The following is a 23488-nucleotide window of genomic DNA, read 5'->3' on the forward strand; positions in this document are numbered from 1 at the left end:
CTGCCTTACAAAACAACGAGATGACACAACAAAAGAAGATTCAACCATTGATTACAAGTGTTTGAGATTGAGTGATTTTAGGGTTTGAAGTGGAGTTGATCATGTATATAGAGCAAACGTTGTTGTCCACTAGATTGCTAGCTAAGGCGACTCCTTCGTATGGTAACAAGGTGGTGTGTATTTTGTTTCTCTTTCCCTTCTTCTAGCTGAGAGGGAGGTGAGAGGGATGCATGTTAATGGGGGCTCCCACTTCGTTTTTCTTAGCTGTGAGGAGGTTGATTGTTCAATATTGTTTGATCCTTTTCTCGGGAGAAAAAAGCATTGATTACAAGTGTCTTTCATTCATTCTTTTTTTCTTTTTATAAGAAGTTTTTGACCAAACAAAATGTATTTTTTGTTATTGACAAATAAAAGTTTGATTTTTTAAATTGTGGGTATGGATATTTGAACTTTCAAAGTATATTTAAAAGTCATTCATTTATTGGAAATGAGGTTATGTTGGCTGATATTCTTTAAATTTATAATGTAATGTTTCCTATTGACAAAACATCCAATTATTTGCTTGATCCATCTTGATTTTTAGAAAAGCATTAAAATATCCTTATTGCTTAGTCGTCATTGGCCACAATTACCAAAATATCCTTAATTTTGTTGTCGTTTCCTTCCTACAAAATTACTCTCTGCCTTTTCTTTCCCATTCAAAGGTTATTAAAGAAAATGTGGGTTTTCATCGTTGATGCGATCACTAGAACCTGCATTTGTTCATGAAGGAAGTCACTAGGAATTGAAAGAGATTCCTTTCTATCGGTTGATAATATAATTAAATTTGTTTTTATCTATTAGTTTAATAGGGTCAATAGATATTTTGATGATTTAAAACGAGAAGTGGAGTCTTTCTTCATCAATTTACCTTTAAGTTAAAGCATTTCATTTGTTTTTAACTCTTTCAAAATTTAGAAAACATGGGATGTGAACTTTGTTGAAACAAAACCTAATTTTAGTTTTGTAATTATAATTGATAGAACGATGATATATTCGTTCTCTTCAATTTTATTGCCTAATAAAACAACGATGACAGGAAAAGTAGATCTCAACCGTTGATGACAAGCGCACACAATCACAGCCCTGGGATAAAAGTCGCGCCCGATGGGCCCAGCCATTCACCTCCTTGTATAAGTGAATCGACCGTAAACTTTTGGGCCTCAGATGGGCTCGTAATGATATGATAACCGTCCCACTTCACTCGCTTGCTAACATCAGAGCCCGGCCCAGTATTTGAATACTCCCCGTAATACAGCGTTTTCAGTGCAAAGTCCCCATTCCATTCGGCCCAGCCCGCTGGTTGAATAAGATCGCCAATTCTCGACTGCATGATGACGGTCCTCGAATACTCCTTCCATGGTCGCCCCAGATATGTCTTAATCGACTTCTTAACCGGCTCCAAGTCGGAGCTTGCCACGATGTCGCATTGCTGGATCGAAGTTCCAGTGTTCTGATTTGGGTCGATTCGGCCTTGCGCCGTCACCATGTTGGCTTGGTTGTTCATCGGTCGTCTTGGCTCTATTTTACAGTTCTGTAAAACGACGGCAGCGTTACCGAATATGAAGTCGACGGTGCCAGTGATGGTGGAATCTCGGTAGAATTGGCGGTTGGAATGTGTGTAGAGTGTGTCCTGATAAGCGTCTATACGACACCGGTTTATGACCGATTGATCTGCTCCGACCCGAAGCGCCACGGCTTGGTGCTTTTCCGGCCCGGCGGTGTTTTGGAACCAAATGTCTTGGGCTATAAACCCATCTCCCACCGCAGCTGGATCATCAAATCAAACAAGAAAGTTGTTGATCATAAGTGATGAAAAGATTAGGAGAGAAAGAGGTACCAGTGTTTCTGGTAGTCTTACCTACAGTTGCAGATTTGAAAGTTGTTGATCCATCAACGACGTTAAGGCTACCGGTGATAATGGTGGAATCCATTCCATCTCCAACGATCATTACATTCTTTTTCTTCTTTCCCACTTCCACATTTTCCTCATAAGTCCCCCTTTTCACGTATATAACAATTCTGTTCTTGCTCTTATCTGGAACTGATTCAACCGCCTCCTTCACCGTCTTGAAATTCCCACTCCCATCCTTCGCCACCACGATATTCGGTTCCATTTCTCTCCCCAAAACTCCCAATAATCTCCGATCTCCTTTCTTCAACCAACTCGGATACCCATTTCCCTTTTTCTCCAACTCTCCCAGATTTTTAATGTCCAATCCCCAAATCGAAACCAACATCCCCAACGAGTTTCTCCCTCTCATAATCAACTCTTCGAGCCCTAAATCCATTGGCGCCGCTCTGGATAATGAACTCTCCACCTCATCCCAGCACGTGACGTGGTTTGTCAGCACGCTACTCAGCCATGTGTGGGAATTTTCGATGGAGCCGCTCGTTCTGTTCTTCAGAGCCAAAACAGAGTCCATGATTCGGCCGTTTGAAATCTCCATAAGCTCGATACAATCGGCCAAAGCTGCTTCACCGCGAGGGCTGTTGATTCTTTGGCGGATATCTTTGGCTCTCTCAATTGTGCTAATTACTTTAGGCATGGATTTCCTCAGGAAAGACTGTAAGAAATCAACCTCGTTTGTGGTTTTGATTATGCTCAAGGGAAATTCTGAGGCGGCCATTTCAATGCAAGATGATGGGTCATAAGCCTTGTGGCATATGTTTTGAAGGAAGGGAAGATCATTTTCAGATGGGTTTGGTTTGATGAACTTGTTAGTAATGAAAATGGCTGAGCACAAAACCGCAGCAAAGCAGAGGAGTGTGGGAATGGTTTTGGAGCGGGAAGTTTTGGGAGGTTGAAGAAGAAGAAGTGGCTGATGGGTAGCCATGAACAATCACTAGTGCTTGTAAGTGAAGCTTCAAGTGATGAATTAAGCTTCACCCAATAGAGATTTAAATAGGATAATAATAGAGTAAAGCCCCATTACAAAAACGGGACCATCAAAGTTTCATTTATTGGATTCTTTTGCGATATGATTGTATTTTACTACTAAAATTCAATCTAATGAGCAAAACCACGGTTTTCCACATTTTTTAAGATTTAAGAGTCTCCTTTTTGAATTTTAATACCGTAATTTGGGCTTAACTTGCTCGTACAGATAAGAATTATGGTTTGTTTTAGATGCTCTTTTTTATCGATGAATTTTGATATGGGTGTAATTGAAGGGAAATATTCAGGATAGTTATAATAGGTAATCATTAAACATTGATACTTTATAGGATTGTGGGTTTTGGGGTTCATGATTTCAGCATAACTTTTTCTTTTATTTTTAATTTTGATGATTGTGATCCGACCTACCAAACACATGGCCCTACTTCTTCTGTAATTCTAAGTGGAATCAAAGAATTGATTTTTGTGTATTGGTTAGGAATGTCGGAAGAGAAATGTAATGGTAGTCAAAAGAAATAGAGACAAGGGGAAGAGAACGTCAAGAAAGAGATGAAATTGTTGACGGGAATTGGAGTAGGTATTGAATTGCTAAACCATATAAACAAACTTTACAAAATGTCTAATAATATATATATTTAAGCTTTTCGGTTTGTGTTTATACGTTAGGGCTAACTATCATTCGGTTAGTAACTACATGTATGACAGTTAGTCGGATTCAACCAACTTTTGAAGGCTTCATTAGAAGATTTATGAGGGAAAGAAAAAAACTAATTTATGGTGGCGTTGGGCTCCCAATGAAAGTGATTGAGAGCTTTGAGTGAAAGGAAATAGAAAAACATTAGTAAGAGAAGAGAATAGGAGAAGGGAAAATACCTCAATTTAAATAAGTAATCATTACCGATTTTAATTATGCTAAATGGTAATTTGACTAATTCGATTTGGATAGTTATTCACAGACACACTAGACATTAAAATTAAATCAAAAGTTCACAACCTTATTAGACATAAAATAAAATTTAATTATGTATATATTAAGTACAGTGTAATTTTTAAAAATTTTAAACAATCCTATTTAACGCAACAATTACATTTCGATAAACAAAGACAATTTTTTTTCCGTCAATTTTTTAAAAACATGAATTAAGAAAGTTTCGGTACTTCAGTTGTAATTTAAACCAGAAAGTAGCGTTTTGAAGCCTATTTTCTAACGACCTGTTGACATTGAACATACAGCCCAAATGATCAAATGTAGATTCAGCAAAATGCCAAAATTAAAGTAATAGGCCTGCAGACTGTCAGTGAAATGTGTATATTGAACATAGATTTAAAAATCAAATACAAAAGGATGGATCAAATGCAGACTCTACAATGTCATAGTAATGGGCGATTCAGTTCTGTGCCGGAGAGCATAACGAGCTCGCTAGGGCCAGGGAGCCACACCCTTTTAATATAAATCATATAAACGACAAAGTAATAGGATTGCTGATTAGGATAGACTTAGAAATATTACTAGAGTTAAAGGATGAAAATTAACTACGGTTCTGTTGGTTTAGACTAGTGATCTCAAGAGATAGAGAGAGATTACGAGTACCTTAAATTACTTGCTACTTATCCTTCTATATTTTCTCCACTATCAAAGTTCTTGCTCACATCTAAACCAACTAAAGGTATACCCAGCTCATACATAAACATAGCAAGTACATCACACATCTAAAATCCATTTAACCAAATCAGTCCTCTCTAAAATCTTTCGTGTTTAAGCTCTCATGAGTTTTAGTAATAGAGCATGGTTGAGTTCATATGAGCAAGTCTCCAGCTTTGGTAGGACAGTAGTTTCAACAAAGGTCATTATCAAACTAAAACAAGGACCACTGCTCATCAAACTGATGATCCTACAAAATTCATTGGGTTAGGAAAAAGCTGTAGATCAACACATGGTAATACCTTTCAATTTCACTATATCATACAGATAGGAAATCTACGGAAATATTAGGGAAATTCAAGTAAGCAATGTGGCTCATATCGTGCACACTGTCTTTTTGCAAGTAGCCACTGCTATTTTCCTTCTAAAAAACCCCTCTAGAAAAATATCATCTCTCCAAAAAGAAGAAAAGAAAAGAAAAGAAAAGAAAAAACTCAGCCAGCAAGAACACCCTCTTACTCTTCTTAGGTTCCTTTCTACTCTCAGTTTTACTGTCATTGGCCTAATTGGTACAGAAACTATGAAGCAATAATCACCAAAACTGCAGATTCGTAAAGACTAGAGGTCTACTATCTAACCATACAACAACCAGTTCTCAGAAATGACCAATATTTAATATCCTGGGTAACTGTTATGGTCAAAATCCATTTCTTCAAAGATATTTAAGTTCATAATTTGAGCATTATCCACTGAACATGCCCAGGATGATTTTGAAGAACTGGTAATCTCAAATTTAACAGCATGGAACATAACACAGCTATAGAATAAAATGATAGACAAACGGGATTTAAATCAATAGCTTGAGCAAGAAAAAAAGCAGTTTTAACATTAACTGAGTTCAAATAAGCCATAGTTCATTTGAAACGGATTTCAAAAGTATTGTCAAAATGAAGCAAACTCTTAGGCAATCAGGCATAAAATACTAGATCGAGAAAAAGTAAAGACATATAGGATGCTAATTATAACGTAATGAAAAGACTTCCAATAGACTTTCCAAGTAATGCAAATTTCAATGGCGAGAAAAGAGCAAACAATTTAAAACATGAAATTAGTGTCAAATATGGCAGCTTAATTGGCCGACCTGCTGATGTATGAAACCAGGAAGGTATAAAATATTCGAACTTTTATGCGCTGTCCTAAACTCCTAGCATTTGTCCACCAGAATGAAAATAGGAGTGAAAACAACCTACCAACTACAAAGTTCCAGAAATGTGAGTTAATTCTACTTGATAATTTTGTAGTTTTTCTAGAAGAGAATGTAATCCTCAGAGTAGGTTAGAAAATGTATATGTAGCATTGTAGCTTTGAACCAGAAAACAAAAAGTAAAAGAGAATTCCTTCTATCTCAAACCTGCAATATTGAAGAGTGGAATGCAAATGTATCTAATACTTCAAAAAATAGTATTCAAGTATAACTGAGTCATTCATAGAGAAGCATCTAATGGCCAAAGTCGTATGGTTAAAGCAACAAAATTTAACTTCAACAGCTACCAGTTTCATGGACGAGAAATTCTCACATATAGATATAGCCGAACAGCAAAGGCAATCTTCCATAAATCAATTCCAACTCGATGGCCAATACCCATGAATTCCATAACCTGTCTTCCAGTTATCCAAATACACGACTTTCTTCACTGCCCAAAATGACACAAAGAGCGCAATGATCATAAAAACCCGCTGTATATTCACATTCCTGACCTTGACCAGCACATGAGTCATGAAAGCCAAAAGCAACCCAACAATCGTATACAAGAAACCCACAGCAAACCCCTCTGCACCAAGCTGCATTCCAGAGCCCTGATAGAAGAATACCAGCTTGGAGGGATCGTTCCGGTCGGTCAAAAACATGGGCATTTTCCGAATAATGTTATGCATTGTACCCGCAACACTGAAAAAATAGATAAAGATAGCCCCAGTCAACCAGACCTTCCGGTCGTTGAGCAACGTCTCACCTGCAATGACCTTTTTCAAAGCAAATGGCGCCGAAATTAACATGGCAATGAAAAGAACGACCAATTGATTCTTGGAAAACATTGGGGGTCGCTGGATCGGACCAACGACAAGCGATGTCTTGGACTCTACAAATTCCGCCATGGATTCAGCCAATCTGGAATAGTCGCTTTGGTCCATTTGATCGGACTTCTTGGGCGTTTGATTGGGGCCAATCAGCCGGACATGGGGGAGAGCATTAACGCCGAAAAGGGAGAAACTAGGTTGGGACTGTTTGAACTCAATCTCGCAGAAGAATAATTTGGAGCGAGAAGGAGAAGAGGGATCGGGGTTGTTGGCGATGAAGGAGGAGGAGACGAGGCCAAATTCATGGCGGAGTTCTTTGAGGTGGAGCTCAGACTTGTCGTGAAGCTGTAAGGCGTCAAAGAAAATGAGGAGTGAATAAGGTCTAGGGCTTTTTGGAGTTGTAAGGAAACGGGAGACGGACTGGTCGTCGAGATGAATCACACCGGAAGGGGATCGGGATTGGAGGTCAAGAAGCTCAGCAACTCGATCGGAGTCAGATGAAGATAGAGAATATTGAACGAAGAGAGTGAGAAGAAGAGTTAAGAGGAGAGGATGAGAGAAATTGAGTGTCGCCATTTTGGGTCGAAGCGAGAGATTGGGTTTGTGGAATGGGCAAATTTTGGGTAGACGAACTCCGAATCCGTTTGGGAATCACTCTTCACTTTTTCTTTCTTTTTTCTTTTCTAATTAATAATTAAAATTCATTATTTATTTATTTATTTATTTATTTATTTCGCAATTAGTGTAAAATAAAAACAATTTCTTTCTTTGTTTGATTCCAATTTAAAATTTGAAAATTCAAGATTATAATTATAATTAAAATTTGTGTTTATCATTTCTTAAATAAGTTTAAAATTAAAAAAATGACATTTTCTTATTTTCGAAAATAAGCTATTTTGCATAACATAAATAAAAAAGAAAGGGTTATGAATCTAAGATTTGCCATTTGCGACCCTTCTCCTTTACTTTTACAATTTTGACGAAAATCTCGTCGATCGATTCCTCTTCGTCTTCCTCCATAGATTTCTCATCAGGGCTCTGATCACATCCGTTTCTATATTCGATTTCAGTATCGCCAAACCGGCACTTCAGCCATGGTCTGCGAGAAGTGTAAGCCTCTTTCTCTCCTCTTACTGATTCACTACGAATTTTGACTACAATCGAGTAATTTTTCGATTTGTTCGCTGGTTCTTTTGATTTGTTTGTTTCCTTACTGAGTTGTTGGGAGTTGTGGATGCAGGTGAAAAGAAGCTATCGAAGGTGATAGTGCCGGACAAGTGGAAAGAAGGTGCAAGCAACACACAAGAAAGCGGTGGCCGTAAAATTAACGAAAACAAGCTCCTCTCCAAGAAGAAAAGGTTTGTTCTTTTTAATAATCTCCCTTGTGAATTTACCAATTAAATTGACTTTTTTATTAGTTTCTAGGGTTTTCTTTTTTTGTCCTTGGCTGATTCATCTAAACATTTACCCAGAAATATGAATTAGGGTTTATAATATGAAGTTCATGTACACAATAGAATATGCCCTGCCTTCAATTTAGAGACTTAGTGAATGTTTTGTCTAGGAGTTCATCTTGTGATTGTATAAATTATGCCATTCTGGAGATGAGAGCAGTAATGTCTACTTCTTAAACATGCTAATTGAATGTGATATTATATCAAATAGATTAACCTAGGCATATGACATTATCATTCTTACATAGCATATGAATAGCTAATCAATCCTCGATGTCAACTCATCGGTGGATCTTTTGTCAAGCATACACACGATACTTATAGTTCATGATTGAATGACATTTTGTTTCAAGGAGATTAGCTTAGGTTTATGCATATGAGTCTATGACTAATAGATGTTTTGTGTGAAACTGATCAACCCATCTTTCTTCTGGCTCATTCATCGAGTTGCAAAGTAAAAACCATCTGATATTCATTAAGCTCATCATTTGTAAAGGTTTGCAAGTCTATTCATTATTCTGAATGGTATGCTTGTAGGTGGACTCCTTATGGAAACACCAAGTGCATAATTTGTAAGCAGCAGGTACACCAGGATGGGAAGTATTGTCACACATGTGCTTACAGCAAAGGTATGAATTGCAGATGGAAATTTATCTTTGTTTTTATATCTACATACGTGGTTACAATACTACAACGCAATTATGTGTGAAATTGTATCACGCTTGGCAGGGGTTTGTGCTATGTGTGGGAAGCAAGTACTTGACACCAAGTTTTACAAACAGAGCAACGTGTAATTAGTAGCCAGAAGTGATATTCAACTTGTAACTCATCAAGGGTTAACAACATGTACTTCAATCCTGATGTAATTTTCATCCCGGTATCCATCTATAGTTAATGACTTGATAGTTCCTTCAATTTCCTGATCTGACTTGAAGTGTAATTCAACCCAGAATTAACATTTGTTTGTTTAATGGAATTTATGTATTATAAACTTCTACCTCCTTTCCTTGCTAATGCAGTTACAACCTAATCTTTCACCCAATGTGATTGTTGTTGAGTTCTTTTCTTGAATAAAGATAGATAGTGTCTATATATCCTTTCTGAGTTGACAGATATTCTCTTCATCGATTATGGCTTCTATGACAATTAGCCATTGTTAAGAGCTTCTCTGTTCTAGCAAATATAAGGTTATATTGTTATATTGTAATTCAACACAAATTCTTATTGTTGTATTGTTAAGAATGGATTCAATACTTCTGGCGGCTTTGTTTTGTGTGTTGGTTCCTTTCAATTCTACAAAGTTTCCTGGTAGTACTTGTATAGAAATTATAGGTTTGAAAATGATCAGGGTCTATCAAAATCAGTGTGTTTAAATTACGCTTCCTGAACAGCTCACGTTTGCAAGTTGGATTTATAACCGAAGAAAGTTCTATAGCTACACTTTGTCCACGATCTTTTGCCATCAATAAGCTTTTTTATGACTTGTTGTGTGAGTTTTTAACCTCTTGTTCTTGGGCTGTGTTTGCTTGCTGTCTTATCTGAATGGATCTTTGTTTCTTATCTGAATGGATCTTTGTTTCTTATCGAATTATTTGCACAAATATCGTAGTATAAATATATATTTTGAAATATAGTAAGAAGTCTAACGTGGTATAGTAATGGCAACATCTTAGCACAGCTCAAAGTTAAGATCAACAAGATCAACAGAGAACATAATATGTAAAGTTAAATCTATGATGCTATAGTTACTTTTGGTGGAAAAAAGAAGGTTCTTCCATTTATAACATGGTTCTGCTATAAACTAAATATTTTTGCAAGAAGCTGCTTTTCAGATTTCTCAAGGTATTGTTTTATTATATGTTCCTTTTCCATTAAGTTTTTGCTCTGTGCATAATGTTGAAGTACTTGAAAAGAAGTATTGATCAATAATATATAGTGTAAATGAGAATAGTTGCAAGTATAATTCCATACTGAAAACGTACAACCTATCAACTATGACGGCATCCAGAGAATCAAAGGGCCACGATCTCTCTTACTTCACCAAACAAAACCACACATGACACAACCCAACACCCGTTTTATTTATGTTCTGATATATATATACACACTAATACCATCTTACATGGATTGGCTAACTCTACAATATTGGGGTGACCACCATGGATGGGAAGAATACGATTCCCCCAACTAAGGAAGCAACATTACTCCCCCGTCTCCAACACAAACAATAAAAATGCAAACGTAATAACCGCTAACAACCCCAACAAAAATGATTTACTAGTCTTTTCTGCCTGAAATGGAGATTTAACAGATTTCTCATTGGCTAACCCCTTAGATTATCTGGCTTTCTGCTAGAACAAGTTTGAACATTGAAAGAGCAGAGTATAATTGATCCATCTCCCCCAATGCTCAGCTTGGATAAGCGATTATCAAATATCATAGATGAAGGAGAGAAGCATCCCATTCGAAAGACAGAGTCAAGTTTGGACTGAGAAAGGAAATGGAAAGTCATCGAGGGAACAGAGCTAATAATATCGAGCAGAATACGAGTCAGATCAGAGCTCAGCGAAGATATACAATGCGATGTTCATTTCATTTAGAAAAATAAGTACACATTCACATAAAGAAAAACACAAACATTTCGGGAAATCAATTTTATTCAACAGCAATAATAGGCCGCCTACAGGCCAGCTGTTTCCAAGTACCAAATCTTCAACACATTAACATTCAGAAATCATTCAAAGACAATCACCAACACCCAACAACATCCACCACCATCTAAAAACCACCACGGAGACGCAGGACAAGGTGAAGGGTGGACTCCTTCTGAATGTTGTAATCAGCGAGAGTCCTCCCATCTTCAAGCTGCTTCCCAGCGAAGATCAACCTCTGCTGGTCCGGAGGGATGCCTTCCTTGTCCTGAATTTTAGCTTTCACATTATCGATCGTGTCGGAGCTCTCCACCTCCAAGGTGATGGTCTTTCCAGTCAGGGTCTTAACAAAAATTTGCATTCCACCCCTGAGACGAAGCACCAAATGCAAGGTTGACTCCTTCTGAATGTTGTAATCAGCCAGAGTCCTTCCATCTTCAAGCTGCTTCCCAGCGAAGATCAACCTCTGCTGGTCTGGTGGGATTCCCTCCTTGTCTTGGATCTTAGCCTTGACGTTATCAATGGTGTCAGAGCTCTCAACCTCTAGGGTGATGGTCTTTCCGGTCAACGTCTTGACAAAAATCTGCATACCACCACGAAGACGCAACACAAGGTGGAGGGTGGACTCCTTCTGGATGTTGTAATCGGCAAGGGTACGACCGTCCTCTAGTTGCTTACCGGCAAAGATAAGTCTTTGTTGGTCTGGGGGAATTCCCTCCTTGTCCTGGATCTTAGCCTTGACGTTGTCAATGGTGTCAGAGCTCTCAACCTCTAGGGTGATGGTCTTTCCGGTCAACGTCTTGACGAAAATCTGCATACCACCACGAAGACGCAACACAAGGTGGAGGGTGGACTCCTTCTGGATGTTATAATCAGCAAGGGTACGGCCGTCCTCTAGTTGCTTACCGGCAAAGATGAGTCTTTGTTGGTCTGGGGGAATTCCCTCCTTGTCCTGGATCTTTGCCTTCACGTTATCGATGGTATCAGAGGATTCGACCTCGAGGGTGATGGTTTTACCCGTCAGGGTCTTAACGAAAATTTGCATACCACCACGAAGACGGAGGACCAGGTGGAGGGTAGACTCCTTCTGGATGTTATAGTCGGCCAAAGTACGGCCATCCTCGAGTTGCTTTCCAGCGAAGATAAGACGCTGTTGGTCTGGAGGAATGCCCTCTTTGTCCTGGATCTTGGCCTTTACGTTGTCGATGGTGTCAGACGACTCAACCTCAAGGGTGATGGTCTTGCCCGTCAGGGTTTTCACGAAAATCTGCATGCCACCACGAAGACGGAGGACAAGGTGGAGGGTGGACTCCTTCTGGATGTTGTAGTCGGCCAAGGTACGGCCATCCTCGAGTTGTTTTCCAGCGAAGATGAGACGTTGCTGATCCGGGGGAATTCCTTCCTTGTCCTGGATCTTGGCCTTGACGTTGTCGATCGTATCAGACGACTCAACCTCAAGGGTGATTGTCTTACCGGTTAGGGTTTTAACGAAGATTTGCATCTGCCAGATAAGAAAAAGAAAATAAACAAACAAATAAGAACCCCTTTCTCCAAAATCACAACAACCTGTAAATCACGCGATGATAAGAAATAAAACCTAAATCGAAACCCTAAAACATCTCAATTCAACAAATATCACAATACCATATAACACAAAAATAAACGAATCAAATTAGATGAACAAAAACCCAAAGAAATGAAAAAGAAAGAAGGCAAAAGAAAGAAAAAAGAAAGAGGAGGCCGAACCTTGGAAGAAAGAAACGAATATGACAGATACAGAGAAGAATTAGAGGAAAAGTGAATGAAATGAAGGGAGCGGAGAGGTATATTTATATGTGGATGAGAAGGAGAATATCGTCATTTGGGGTAAAAATATAGTAGAATGAAGGTCCATTAGATTAAAGACACGTGTAATATAGGTGTGGAAAGGTACAAAAGGCAAGTTGGAAATAGTGGTGGAGGGAAACGGCCCTCTCCTCTATTGGAAGCGATAAGAACGATGCCCAAATCACGCAATTTCCTCAATAATAATAATACATTTCCAATATTTTAAAACCTTTTTCTTTTCTTTTCTTTTTATAAACAAAGGTGGGGAATAGATATTTATTTATTCACACACTCACCATATTACGTATGTGGAATTTTTGTTTATTGACTTCTTACATTGAACTTTAAACCACATTTAATTCCTATCAATTTTTTCTCTCTCTTTTAACTTTGTCTTCAATTCCACATATCTATCCTTATTATTATCATTTAATTCAAACAAAATTCAGTTTTACAAGTAATTCTATCAAATATATCATTGATTAAATTTAACTTATATTTACCATAATACAAATTATGTTTGTTTAGTTTAGTTTTTTTTTTTTTTTTAAGAAAATAAGAAGAAAAAAAAGGCTGTTTATTTATTTAAAATTAGTAGGAGGGTGTTTGAAGAGAAGAAAAGAATAATGATACAAAACAACAACCATAAGTTTCAATAATATGAATAAATTTAATTAAAATAAAAGCAAGTGGGTGCTTACTTTTTATGAAAACTAAACTTATATACTATGGTGAGGCCTTATCCGATGGGCAGACCACGGATTTGAATATACAACGAAGAGGGACCCGGTGCGTGCGTGAATATCCACAATTGTTTTTTGACGTATTAAATTCAACTTGTTTCTTGATTTTATTTAATGTCACATAGAGGCGATTATTAAACAGTGTTTGTTGTATTTAGGTCTCATAGATAGGAATAGTCGCAATAATTCTATTTTGAGTTTGGTTTGGGTTTGCCCAACTACTCTCTCTAACTTTTTTTATATGTATGTTGGTTTCTTGAATTTTAATTTAATTAAGTTGGTTTTACAAGAAAATTAATTAAAAAAGGTGTGTGTATTTTGGAATGATTGATTCTCAATTTATTTTCCTTCTCACTTGCCTTAATTTTCACGATGTGCACCCCACTCTCTCCTTTCCTTCACCATAATTATATTGCTGTTCTCTATCTTTGACACAAATATATCCCATTAGGTAAGTTTCTTTAATATCTTGCTTTTCTATATAAATTTCTTTGATATCTATCTTCCTCTGTTTGAGCTTTCGTGATATAATAAAATGTTACATTTGTATTAACTTCTATTCCATTTAGGTCGGCCAACGAAGAATTGAATTAAAGGGACTTCATACTCCTCATATTTGGACTACTTCTTTTGAATTGATTTTAAGATAAATCTTATACTATTTAATAACCTTATGTTAGCATTATTAATTTATTAATCATTTAATGTTTAGATATTATTCTATAATAATTTATAATACATGTATACTCTTTTACTTGTAATTCTATGACAAATGTTTAGATACTGTTATTTGAACATCTTACTTTAAGATTAATAGAACAAACATTATGTGGTAAACTTATATTGATTTTAAATCTCAAATAACAGTTTGAATTTAAAAATAAAATGAAGTATTAAACATAATATGAATGTCCATATGCTTCTATAAGTTTGTATATTCAAAAGAAGTATACGTCAGTTTACAATTATAGAGAGTATATAATCTTGAATTTATGGTTCAAATATATTGGCTTGATGCATGTTAACTAAATGAAGTCTAAGTGATTGTAGTTGCAACTCACCTAAAATTCAAGACAAATAATAGAAAAATGCCATCGAATTTAAATTTAAAGAACTATATGATTGTAGATGACCAAAATTTTCTCAATACTACAGTGGAAACTGTATCCTAAAACAACAAGAAACAGGCACAGATATTTGATCATATTCAAGATGGAAATCAGATAATGTCAAATGATCAGGATTAAGTGTTAATTACAAAAACTAGTACTACTTAGCTTGAACAGTAAGAAATACCAATCAATGAAACAAATGAATTAAACTTTCATCCTAACTTCTCCTGAATAATTCTCCTCCTTGTAGCTACGTTTTTAGCTTTGAATCCCTCCCACCAATTTCTATCCAACTAAAACCTATAACTTACTCTCCTTCTAGGGTTTCTGCATGCTGTAACAAAATTAATCAACATATATAAGTTAACAAAGTAGACTCCACATGCAGGCCGCATCAACTTTAACAAATTACGCAATAACATAATCACCAATTCGTGTGTATTATTTACAAAATCATTGTGATTTTCCCGAAAAAATCCTAAAAAGAAAAGAAAAATTAAAGAAGGGTGCGTGGTACCTAATGAATGAATGAATGAATGAATGAAATTAACTTATTAAGCATCAAGATCCACCCGTAATAGTGCCATTGAAGATCTCAATGGTATCGCCATGAGCAACACCATGCCATCGAAACGAACGGTCTTCATCCATAACATCACGATCATAAATAAAAAAGAAACCCTCCGGAGGCAAATGAAACTGCATTCTCTGTTGAAGCTTTTCCAACTCTTTCTTCAATTCACCCACGTTGTCTGTTGGGTTCACTTCCATGGGTATTTTTGAATTCCCACATTTAGGTTTAACCATCACTTTCAACTTATTACTATTTTTTGTAGATGTGGTTCCCGATTGCGGATGATGAGAAGAAGGATCTGGAATCATATTGTGCTGTTTCATTATCAGGCGTCCGATTTGGGATTGGGCAGATAACTCGGAATTAGCGACAACAAGCTGAATCCGGGAGTGTTGCAAGATTTCACAGAATTCAACGTCACGGTCGTCTTGTAGAATGCGGCCATTGAAGATTAGGGTTTGTTTGGGAATAGGAATACCTTGGTATTTCTCAATCTTTTCTTTGATTTCTAATACGGTGTCGAAGTAGCCAACTTCAATGCCGAATGTATCTCCTTTCTCTGGAACTAATATCACGTCCATGGAGAAACAAAAACAGAAAAAAAAAAAGATATTATTTTTTCTTAGTTTCCCAGCCAAGCAATCTTAAATTGAATAAATGTAGACAGAAGTAGTGAAGATGGATGAAGAAAAGAATGGGGTTTTGTAACTGTGCATCCGTTATTCTTGTTCCCACTCACACTTACTTCTAACTTTCTATTTCTCTTTTTAGTAAAACCCTCAACTCTCTTTTCTTCCAATAATATTATATATACGAACTCTTTTATTTTATAGGAATTTTCTCTCTCTCTCTCTCTCTCTCTCTCTCTTTAGGGTTGAGATACGTTTTTAGTCGAGTGATCATATTTCTTAGATCAAATATATATATACTATCAACCTTTCACTTAGAATTTGATTCAATTTTTTTGCAAAGACTAATTAATAGTTACCATATCAAATATTTTATTTTAAAACAACACAATTCTTATCTCCTTAATTTAGGAGCATTAGCTGAAAACAATCTTAATTTTTTTTTGGGATATCTAATGAGACGTGTACATTTTACTTAGTTATTGGGATAATATCATTAATATAATGATATATAATGATATATAATGATTTTTTTAGAAAAAAAACCATGAATTAATTGAACTAGAAGTAATAAATCGGAACCAATTTTGAGAGAGTTCAAAGCTATGTGTATGAATCAATTAAAAAATTGATAGTTAGTTCATATATGGCAAAGAACACTCTTTTTTCGTAGCTGAATCATAAAATTTCGTAAGATTTCAAAAAATTGAGCCCAATACATGATGTTAAATTAACATTATAAATTATAAATACTAAAATTTTCTCAAATACATACAATTGATTTAAGCTTAAAATAAATATTATGATTTGAATTCATTTTTGTTTTTGAGTCATGTTCACAATAGGTAGACACACAATAGAATGATACAGCCCAAGAAAAACAATAAATGTGATTTATCTGTATTGATCGTTATATGAGTTCAATATCAGGCCTGAGGAACCACATTGTCAAAAGGAAATTAAAAAGAACCTCTAATTTGTATTAATACCGATTCTCAACAATATAATTCTTTTACATCTTTAATCCATGGAAAGAAAAAAACGAAACTTCAATTCTTGCATCACGTCATCACCTCGGCTAGAGGGTTTAAATAAAAAAAAATTACATATCAAACAAATAGACAATGATACTATGTCACTTTAACATAGTATTAACCAGTTAAAAGAGTGCCCCATTTGATTAACCTCATTAAAGAGATTACTTGTCATATTTCCATGGCTAATTTCATTGATGTGATTTACGTGATACTTTACCATCAATCTGGATTTGCATTATACATGATTTTCTAGTTAAACCTGAGCGCTGTGATTCAAATTTATGAATTTTCTGTTGATAGCAAAATATGCCATACTACTACATTCTTAGTCCTAACAAATTAAACAGAATATTCTTTAATGTGGAGAATAGCTCAATGAAAAAGAACCTCTACATGAACCCTAAGTTAAATAATTACTTGGAGGGGGAAGAGGACATATATCAAGAACCCTAGGAAGCATAAAGCTAAAATTGACGTGGCCAAACTGCACCATGGACGTCTTTTTGGGTATACCGACGTTCCCAAGACCAGGGTACATCTGTATGAGATTAAAACAAGTCATTATATGTAATTAAACAAAGTAACTTTACCATCATGAAGGAATGAGCGTTGCCTGACCTTCAGGGCCATATGGCTGAGGAGGGAGTTCATAAGGTATAGGCAATTGAATTACTTCAGACAATGATTCCCTCTTCTTGTTTTCTTGCCAAGCCAATGTCACCAATTCTGTTTTTCCTTCCAAGGTTTCTGATGGTCTTGAGACTGTTGACTTGTTCTAAAGTAAGTCGAGAGAGGGAAAAAAACAGGAAAGAGAATGGTTCATTCTTCCCTTGTGAAGAATTTGTCATATATTTCAAAAAAGAATTCATTCAAGGACCGATTGTAGGAATTACCTGTGCTGAACCGCCATTCTTGGTACAGGAAAAACTGTAATCATTCCTTTTTTGAGGAAGAAAGAGCACCCCAAGCTGATTTTTTTTAGACAAATATTTCATCATAATCAGAAGATCAGTGGATTCATTGGATTGTTTACCAGTAATCACGGATGGATATTTGATGAATTAACGCACTGTAGAGTCAACTGCGCAGACCCATCCTCTTAAAAGAAACAATGATAAATAAATCTAGAAATGTGAAACCAGACCGAACCATCACATTCAGACGTACTTACCTCATAGGAACGAATCATTAGCTGAGAATTGTTCTTCTGAAGTGCTCCCCAGGCAGCTTGGCTGAGGTTAGATGACGTTAGCACTAACCAACTGTCAACAATAAACTGTTTTAACTCTCATGACTTCACATTTACTCCACAATTCCACTTAAAATGAAGAAGTAAATAGAAGAAAACCAGTTGGTTTGGAATGAACTCTTACGCAAGTTTTTGACCATTATAACGAGCAAATGTCTTTATGTGCGGCATTGCATGACTGCAGCTCAGAAAAGCCCAAACACAAAGATCAAATTCTCATAGCGCAAGGATGAAACTCTTTTGAGACAGGAAGATAACTTTGGGAGGAATTAGTTTCTTTCAGATGGTATTCATTAAATATCATGAGCAAATGCTTTGAAAAAGAAGCTAAAGCATCAGAAATATTTTTGCTGAAATAATATTAAATAATTGCAATATGTGAGTTATTATATAGTTATAATATACATAAAGAAAGATATGCTAACCATCGGCCACTGTGGAATGAATTCCATTTTGCCCAATACTTCGTCAAAAATCCCTTCTCCACATTCTTTAATGGACTTGGAACGGCACTTCCAGCAGCATAACCCTATCAAAAAGGAAATTAAGTAGTTTGAGCAGAGAGTAAACTGAACACTATGACACATTAGTCATCGAAGTCAGCTCAATAAGAATTCAGAGGAAATATACAAATTTGTTACTCTGTTCAGGTCTGGGGAAAAAAGCAAAAATGGAGTCATTTTGCATCTTTACGCTGGAATTAATAGATTTATTTTTATTCTAGAAGGGGCATAGCTTTTATGACGACTGTTGGATTGGCATTGATCTCCTCTAGGGAGAAAATTATTTGATAGGGCCTCCAACAAATGACCTCTTCATTATCTTCTTGCATAGAGTCAGATTCTAAATGATATCTATCAAACCACCAATTTATCCAAAATCTTAAGCTCGTGGTTGAAGACAAATTTAATTATATATCACCAACACTCCCCCTCACTTGTGCGCTTGAAATATTTGAAAGGCCCAACAAGTGGAATCAATTTTACCTCACTTTTGGGTTTGAAATCTTTGAAATGCCCAATAAGTGGATATTGATTTTAATTGGGGAGGAAACGACAATGCAGGGGCTTGAACACAAGACCTTCCTGGACCACCTGCTTTGATACCATATTAAACCACCAATTATCCAAAAGCTTAAGATCGTGGTTGAAGGCAAATTTAATTATATATCACTAACAATATCCTTACTTGGTTTGTTGAGTATTCAGATGAGCTCTCTTATAAGGCAATGCTATTTGAACAGGACTAGAGACCACTATATCCTCAAGTTCAACACTGCTCTCCTATAAGTCTCTTTTATCTTGTGCTTGCTCACTTTTCTTATCCATCATTCCTTTTCTTTTTACCAAGCTCTAAAAGATTTAGAAAATCAATGTTAACTTAAAACCCAATAATGAAAGTTCATTGTAGAGGAAGAGTTTTTGGGTGATTAGAAACCAAATCCAACAAAGAACGTCTGAATGGATGAATGTAAAGATTGGTGGTATCAAATTTCACATCTCAGAGGATTCTCTAATCAGTGAACTGTCTTGAGATTGAAGATGAATTTTATTTTTCTCAAAAGTTGATTGTATTATGAAATATCCCAAAACAAAAAAGTTTAGTCCCTTGGGCGAATTTTTTTCAATCAGCGGGTGAGTTGAAGTTTTGAAGGGTGAATAAACTTTTACAATTTTGATTCATTTTTGGTTAGAAGTTTGTTTAAAGCCTCCCAATGCCAATATCTTTTGATCCGAGGAAAACTTAACTAATGTCAACGGTGCGTCAAGGAGCTCTTATAGTTGTTAGAGAAAAAAAAGAGATGTTTATGCTCTACCCATGCAGTGTCTATGAAGTATAACACAGTAATGTAACAAAATTAATACGGTTTGCATTACTTTTTCATATTTGTGCGCACTTCTTATAAAAAGAATTAGGGTGGTGGGTACCTAGCCCCCAAGTAGCAGCCTTCTTGGCAAGTGTTTGGAATTTTGAAATACTCCTGGGTTCTATGATGTTTGAGCTACAGGTGGTCTAGATAAAGGGAACTATTTCCCTTGCTGCCCCATTAAATCTATCAGAGCTGGGACATGGGAGAGCAAGGATTTGGTGGGGTAAGGTACTAATATCACAGTTCAAATGATAACAGAGGGGAGGGCAGAAGAAAGAAAGAAAAAATAACAGAAAGGTTTCAAAATAATACCCTACTCAGTACTCGGTAGTACCTCCAGAGAGCATCTGACATCTTCCACAGTAGGCCATACTATTAGTGGTTCCCCAAGGCCTAGAGGCGTTTTATCAGGTGTGAAACCTGATGACAGTGATGCTGCAAACTCTGCCATCCATTTCTCATTCAATGATCCAAGGGAAGAGAACTATAACATGGCACAAAAGAGGCAGGTGAACATAAGACTTATTTATCATCTTTTTAAATAAAGTCCAAGGCATGCAAGATCAACGGAGACCACATGCCACAAGAACTATGGTTTTGCACAAAATAGAACGTACCACCTAAGTGCCCTTCGTCCATAAACAAAAACTCATTACAATTAGCCACAGTGGTGATTGTACCTGGTAAACAAGAGGAGATCTCTGAAACTCTTTATCAAAAATGCATTCCTGGAGAACAGAACGTAGTTTCATATGGCCCCACTTCTTTAAATAGCGACCCGTGTGATATCCAGGCACAGAAGCGATCAATCTAACCTGAAATCAAGCACACTCCACAATATGATACATTAGTCATAGATATATGAAAAAACACCAACAAAATGATATTAGACATGGAAGACTACAAACTTAGGCAACCGAACAAGTACCGCTGCTTTACTATAATCAAACTTTCTGAAAAAATATGGATTGATATTGAAGTTTCCATGACCTGGAAAACTAGCAGGAAATTCTGGCCACTGCAAATAGTTAAGAGGAAAAAGAATAAGCATTCTCATTTTCAGTAGAAATGATATGTTGAAGATCCATCCTACAGAAATTAAGCTTATCTCAACGGTAGTAAGCACACATCCTATTATTTTCATGTTTTTTCTTAACAAATAATGTGTACCTTCAAAGCACTAAGATAATCAACCAAGTCATCTTCGAATGCACATCCTCTTGAAGAAGAATTTTGATCTTTCCAGGGGAAATCTTGCATCCATAAACCTTGACTTTTGTTGTTCCAATCAACATAGATTAAATTTGCAGTGTGTACAACCATTCTTATTCCTCGAGGATAGACAAGAAATATTGCTTTAGAATGGTGAGTCCCAAAAGATATGGGTAGTGGTGGTTTGTGCAAAATCCAATTAGCAGGCTTCTTCCTCTATGATCCATATAAACCCACGGTTAAATTCTGCCAACATAAATGTAAATTTAGTTTGAATTCAGACGCTCTACCTTCATGTTATCCAGTGTTCCATCACCCTCGCCATGAATAACCAGCACCTGAGGAACTTTTGCAAGAGCAGGACATGCTGCATGTGCACCAATATAAAAAGGATCGCAAATACATTATGGAAAAACTTTGGTCTGGACACAACCAAATGAACCACAACAAAGTCACGTAACACTTGTCTGACTTAAAATTAAATGCTTGTAGAACCAGAGTAAATAATGGAAAAACTACTGTTTAAGATAAATAAATAAATAAATAATGACAAGAAGATTCAGAAACTGTATGTATAATGAACGACTGAATGCAATAAAAAATTGAATATTATGTTGGCCTAGCTAGTAAACTGTTCATGCATATGTTACTTAAATTACACTGAAACAACTCCAATGATCCAAGAGGAAGTGAATGAATATGAAACAACTACATAATGTAAAAAAGTTTCACGAACTCACCAGGTATTAACCAATCAATATCCACCATGTAATTTGACAGGACAGCGAAGAGAATGTCTCCCTGAGAGATAAAAACAAAATTTCCATTGCCATATAAAATTACGTGTTAAAATCCTAACAGTTCAAATATATCTTGAAGAACCCCACCAGGTATAGAATAAAACAACGTCACAACGGGAAATAACAAAACAGAGTGTATGTCACTAAACAAAATTTATCAATCAATTCAGTACTCGGTAGTTGGTAGCTAACGTTCGTGAAAATGGAAGATTAACTAGCATGTCTCATTTTACCTGTATAATATCAGTAATCCTCACACATGATGTATTAGCCCATGGAGGCAGGCCTTTAACACTCAAAAGTCTGAAAGTCATTGGCAATCTATCGTCGGGAATGTGAAAATTGCGAATAGCTTCCACACTGTTGGCTTCCTTAGACTGCGAGGATCCAGATTGCATATTCTCCAAAGGGCTTCCCATTTCAGCCCTCTACACAAGTGTACAATAACATCAAATACAGAAAAGAAAAATCTTCAATTCCAACAACCAAAATTGAAAATTCCACAAAGTGACTGAACATTATAAAACAAAGAAGCAAGAATTAACAACTTCTTGACTAAACCTTAGCCACTCTCTCAGAAATTTTATCGTGTGCCACTTGTCGAACTCTCTTCTGTCCCAAATCCTCCGAGCCGGGCCTTGAATTGAAACAATGCGATGCATACTTGAAAGGATAATGGCCTGGAATCAACTCTATAACATCCCCGTCCCGAATTATCACACTTTCACGAGGACCAAGTTTCTTTCTACCATCACCAGAATTAATAACAACTGGATTCGTACCTTCCTACAATTAAAACAAATAAATCTTCATGCGATTACTCCACATGCAAACCTATATCAAGTTACATCAACAAAACTTCGGTAACAAGTGAGGGAAGGCGTAAGCTACCACAAGTAGTTTAGCAGAACCGTCAGTGGAGGTGGTAAGAGTGATGTGCTTGCGGCTGATCCTCTTCTCAGAAACGAGAACGTTGCTACGGCCGATGGAATTTGGGCCCTCAGAGAGACGTATTTTTAGCCCCGAATTGTCTACCTCCAGATTTTTATCAAGCGGAACCAAATACCCAACCTTCTTCCCGCAGGAGAACACAGAAAATAAATTAGAGAAAACAAATAAGACAAAATAAGAGTAAGAGTAAATAACCCCACTGTGAGCTGAAAAGTCAGGACCTGGAGGCGAGCCATTTCTAAGCAGAGAAACGGTTGTAGAGTGAGAGGAGAAGGGCTTGATGAATACAATGGAGAAATAAGTTGACGTTGGCGATACTCTAGGGAGAGAAGCTTGAACGGAGAAGAGGAATATAGCAAAATCCGTGGGAATGACGATGAATATGGTGGCTTTACGGCGAGAAAAGCCGATGAACGACGGAGTTCGTTGCTGTTGTTGGCGCTGGCGGTACTGAAGCGGCGGGGAGGGAATGAACACATGCCACGGTGGCCAGACTCTGATGAAACGCACCGTATTGGGCCCCGGTCTTCTCTCTCCCTGATCCTATTTTACTCTAATTTTTCTTTTATTTTCTTTTTGAAAAAGTATTTTGCTTTCATTATAATTATAATTAGTTAAAAAAATAATAATAAAAAATACATTCAATCATTGTTTTTATAAATTAAATTTTTCTTAGACCTTAATTGCTCGTAACTTTTATGGTAAATGGAATTGCATTTGCAA

At 36.5% G+C, this 23488-nt stretch overlaps 6 protein-coding genes and 1 long non-coding RNA gene across 12 annotated transcripts; 2 read left to right on the forward strand and 5 right to left on the reverse strand.

Annotated features, from left to right (window-relative positions):
- Positions 1-905: 905 nt before the first annotated feature.
- LOC101216377 (pectinesterase) lies at positions 906-3051 on the reverse strand. The gene is made up of 2 exons (XM_004134704.3): positions 1901-3051; positions 906-1809 (listed from the first exon to the last, which is right to left on the reverse strand). The coding sequence occupies exons 1-2, from the start codon at positions 2874-2876 to the stop codon at positions 1118-1120; spliced, it is 1668 nt and encodes a 555-aa protein (XP_004134752.1). The 5' UTR covers positions 2877-3051; the 3' UTR covers positions 906-1117.
- Positions 3052-5964: 2913 nt separating this feature from the next.
- LOC101215332 (probable dolichyl-diphosphooligosaccharide--protein glycosyltransferase subunit 3B) lies at positions 5965-7305 on the reverse strand. Its single transcript, XM_004134703.3, has one exon. It carries the CDS (start codon positions 7230-7232, stop codon positions 6198-6200), a length of 1035 nt encoding a protein of 344 aa, XP_004134751.1. The 5' UTR covers positions 7233-7305; the 3' UTR covers positions 5965-6197.
- Positions 7306-7571: 266 nt separating this feature from the next.
- LOC101215730 (cysteine-rich PDZ-binding protein) lies at positions 7572-9152 on the forward strand. Its single transcript, XM_004134702.3, has 4 exons — positions 7572-7766; positions 7897-8014; positions 8648-8739; positions 8840-9152. Exons 1-4 carry the CDS (start codon positions 7751-7753, stop codon positions 8902-8904), a joined length of 291 nt encoding a protein of 96 aa, XP_004134750.1. The 5' UTR covers positions 7572-7750; the 3' UTR covers positions 8905-9152.
- Positions 9153-10679: 1527 nt separating this feature from the next.
- Positions 10680-12656, reverse strand: UBQ14 (polyubiquitin). The gene is made up of 2 exons (XM_011659861.2): positions 12508-12656; positions 10680-12262 (listed from the first exon to the last, which is right to left on the reverse strand). Exon 2 carries the CDS (start codon positions 12260-12262, stop codon positions 10889-10891), a length of 1374 nt encoding a protein of 457 aa, XP_011658163.2. The 5' UTR covers positions 12508-12656; the 3' UTR covers positions 10680-10888.
- Positions 12657-13490: 834 nt separating this feature from the next.
- LOC116404402 lies at positions 13491-14120 on the forward strand. The gene is made up of 2 exons (XR_004217244.1): positions 13491-13782; positions 13901-14120. It is a non-coding gene; the product is annotated as an uncharacterized LOC116404402 (long non-coding RNA).
- Positions 14121-14920: 800 nt separating this feature from the next.
- LOC101208852 (ubiquitin domain-containing protein 7SL RNA1) lies at positions 14921-16033 on the reverse strand. Its single transcript, XM_004134922.3, has one exon. It carries the CDS (start codon positions 15596-15598, stop codon positions 15005-15007), a length of 594 nt encoding a protein of 197 aa, XP_004134970.1. The 5' UTR covers positions 15599-16033; the 3' UTR covers positions 14921-15004.
- Positions 16034-16844: 811 nt separating this feature from the next.
- LOC101208609 (tyrosyl-DNA phosphodiesterase 1) lies at positions 16845-23226 on the reverse strand. 6 transcript variants are annotated; one of them, XM_031888033.1, is made up of 16 exons: positions 22987-23224; positions 22706-22885; positions 22376-22600; positions 22048-22242; positions 21755-21815; positions 21305-21381; positions 20973-21230; positions 20731-20820; positions 20483-20617; positions 20137-20286; positions 18358-18461; positions 18057-18110; positions 17855-17915; positions 17577-17651; positions 17302-17458; positions 16845-17221 (listed from the first exon to the last, which is right to left on the reverse strand). In XM_031888033.1, the coding sequence occupies exons 1-16, from the start codon at positions 22999-23001 to the stop codon at positions 17148-17150; spliced, it is 1911 nt and encodes a 636-aa protein (XP_031743893.1). In that variant the 5' UTR covers positions 23002-23224; the 3' UTR covers positions 16845-17147. The 6 variants fall into 6 exon arrangements, 2 of the variants coding, with proteins under 2 accessions (XP_031743893.1, XP_011658164.2); XM_011659862.2 differs by having other exon boundaries at positions 17855-17945; XR_004217747.1 differs by lacking the exon at positions 16845-17221 and having other exon boundaries at positions 17390-17458; positions 17577-17764; positions 22987-23226.
- Between the last annotated feature and the right edge of the window lie 262 nt (positions 23227-23488).

Source organism: Cucumis sativus, chromosome 6, assembly GCF_000004075.3.
Source record: "Cucumis sativus cultivar 9930 chromosome 6, Cucumber_9930_V3, whole genome shotgun sequence".
NCBI classification, from domain to species: Eukaryota; Viridiplantae; Streptophyta; class Magnoliopsida; order Cucurbitales; family Cucurbitaceae; genus Cucumis; species Cucumis sativus.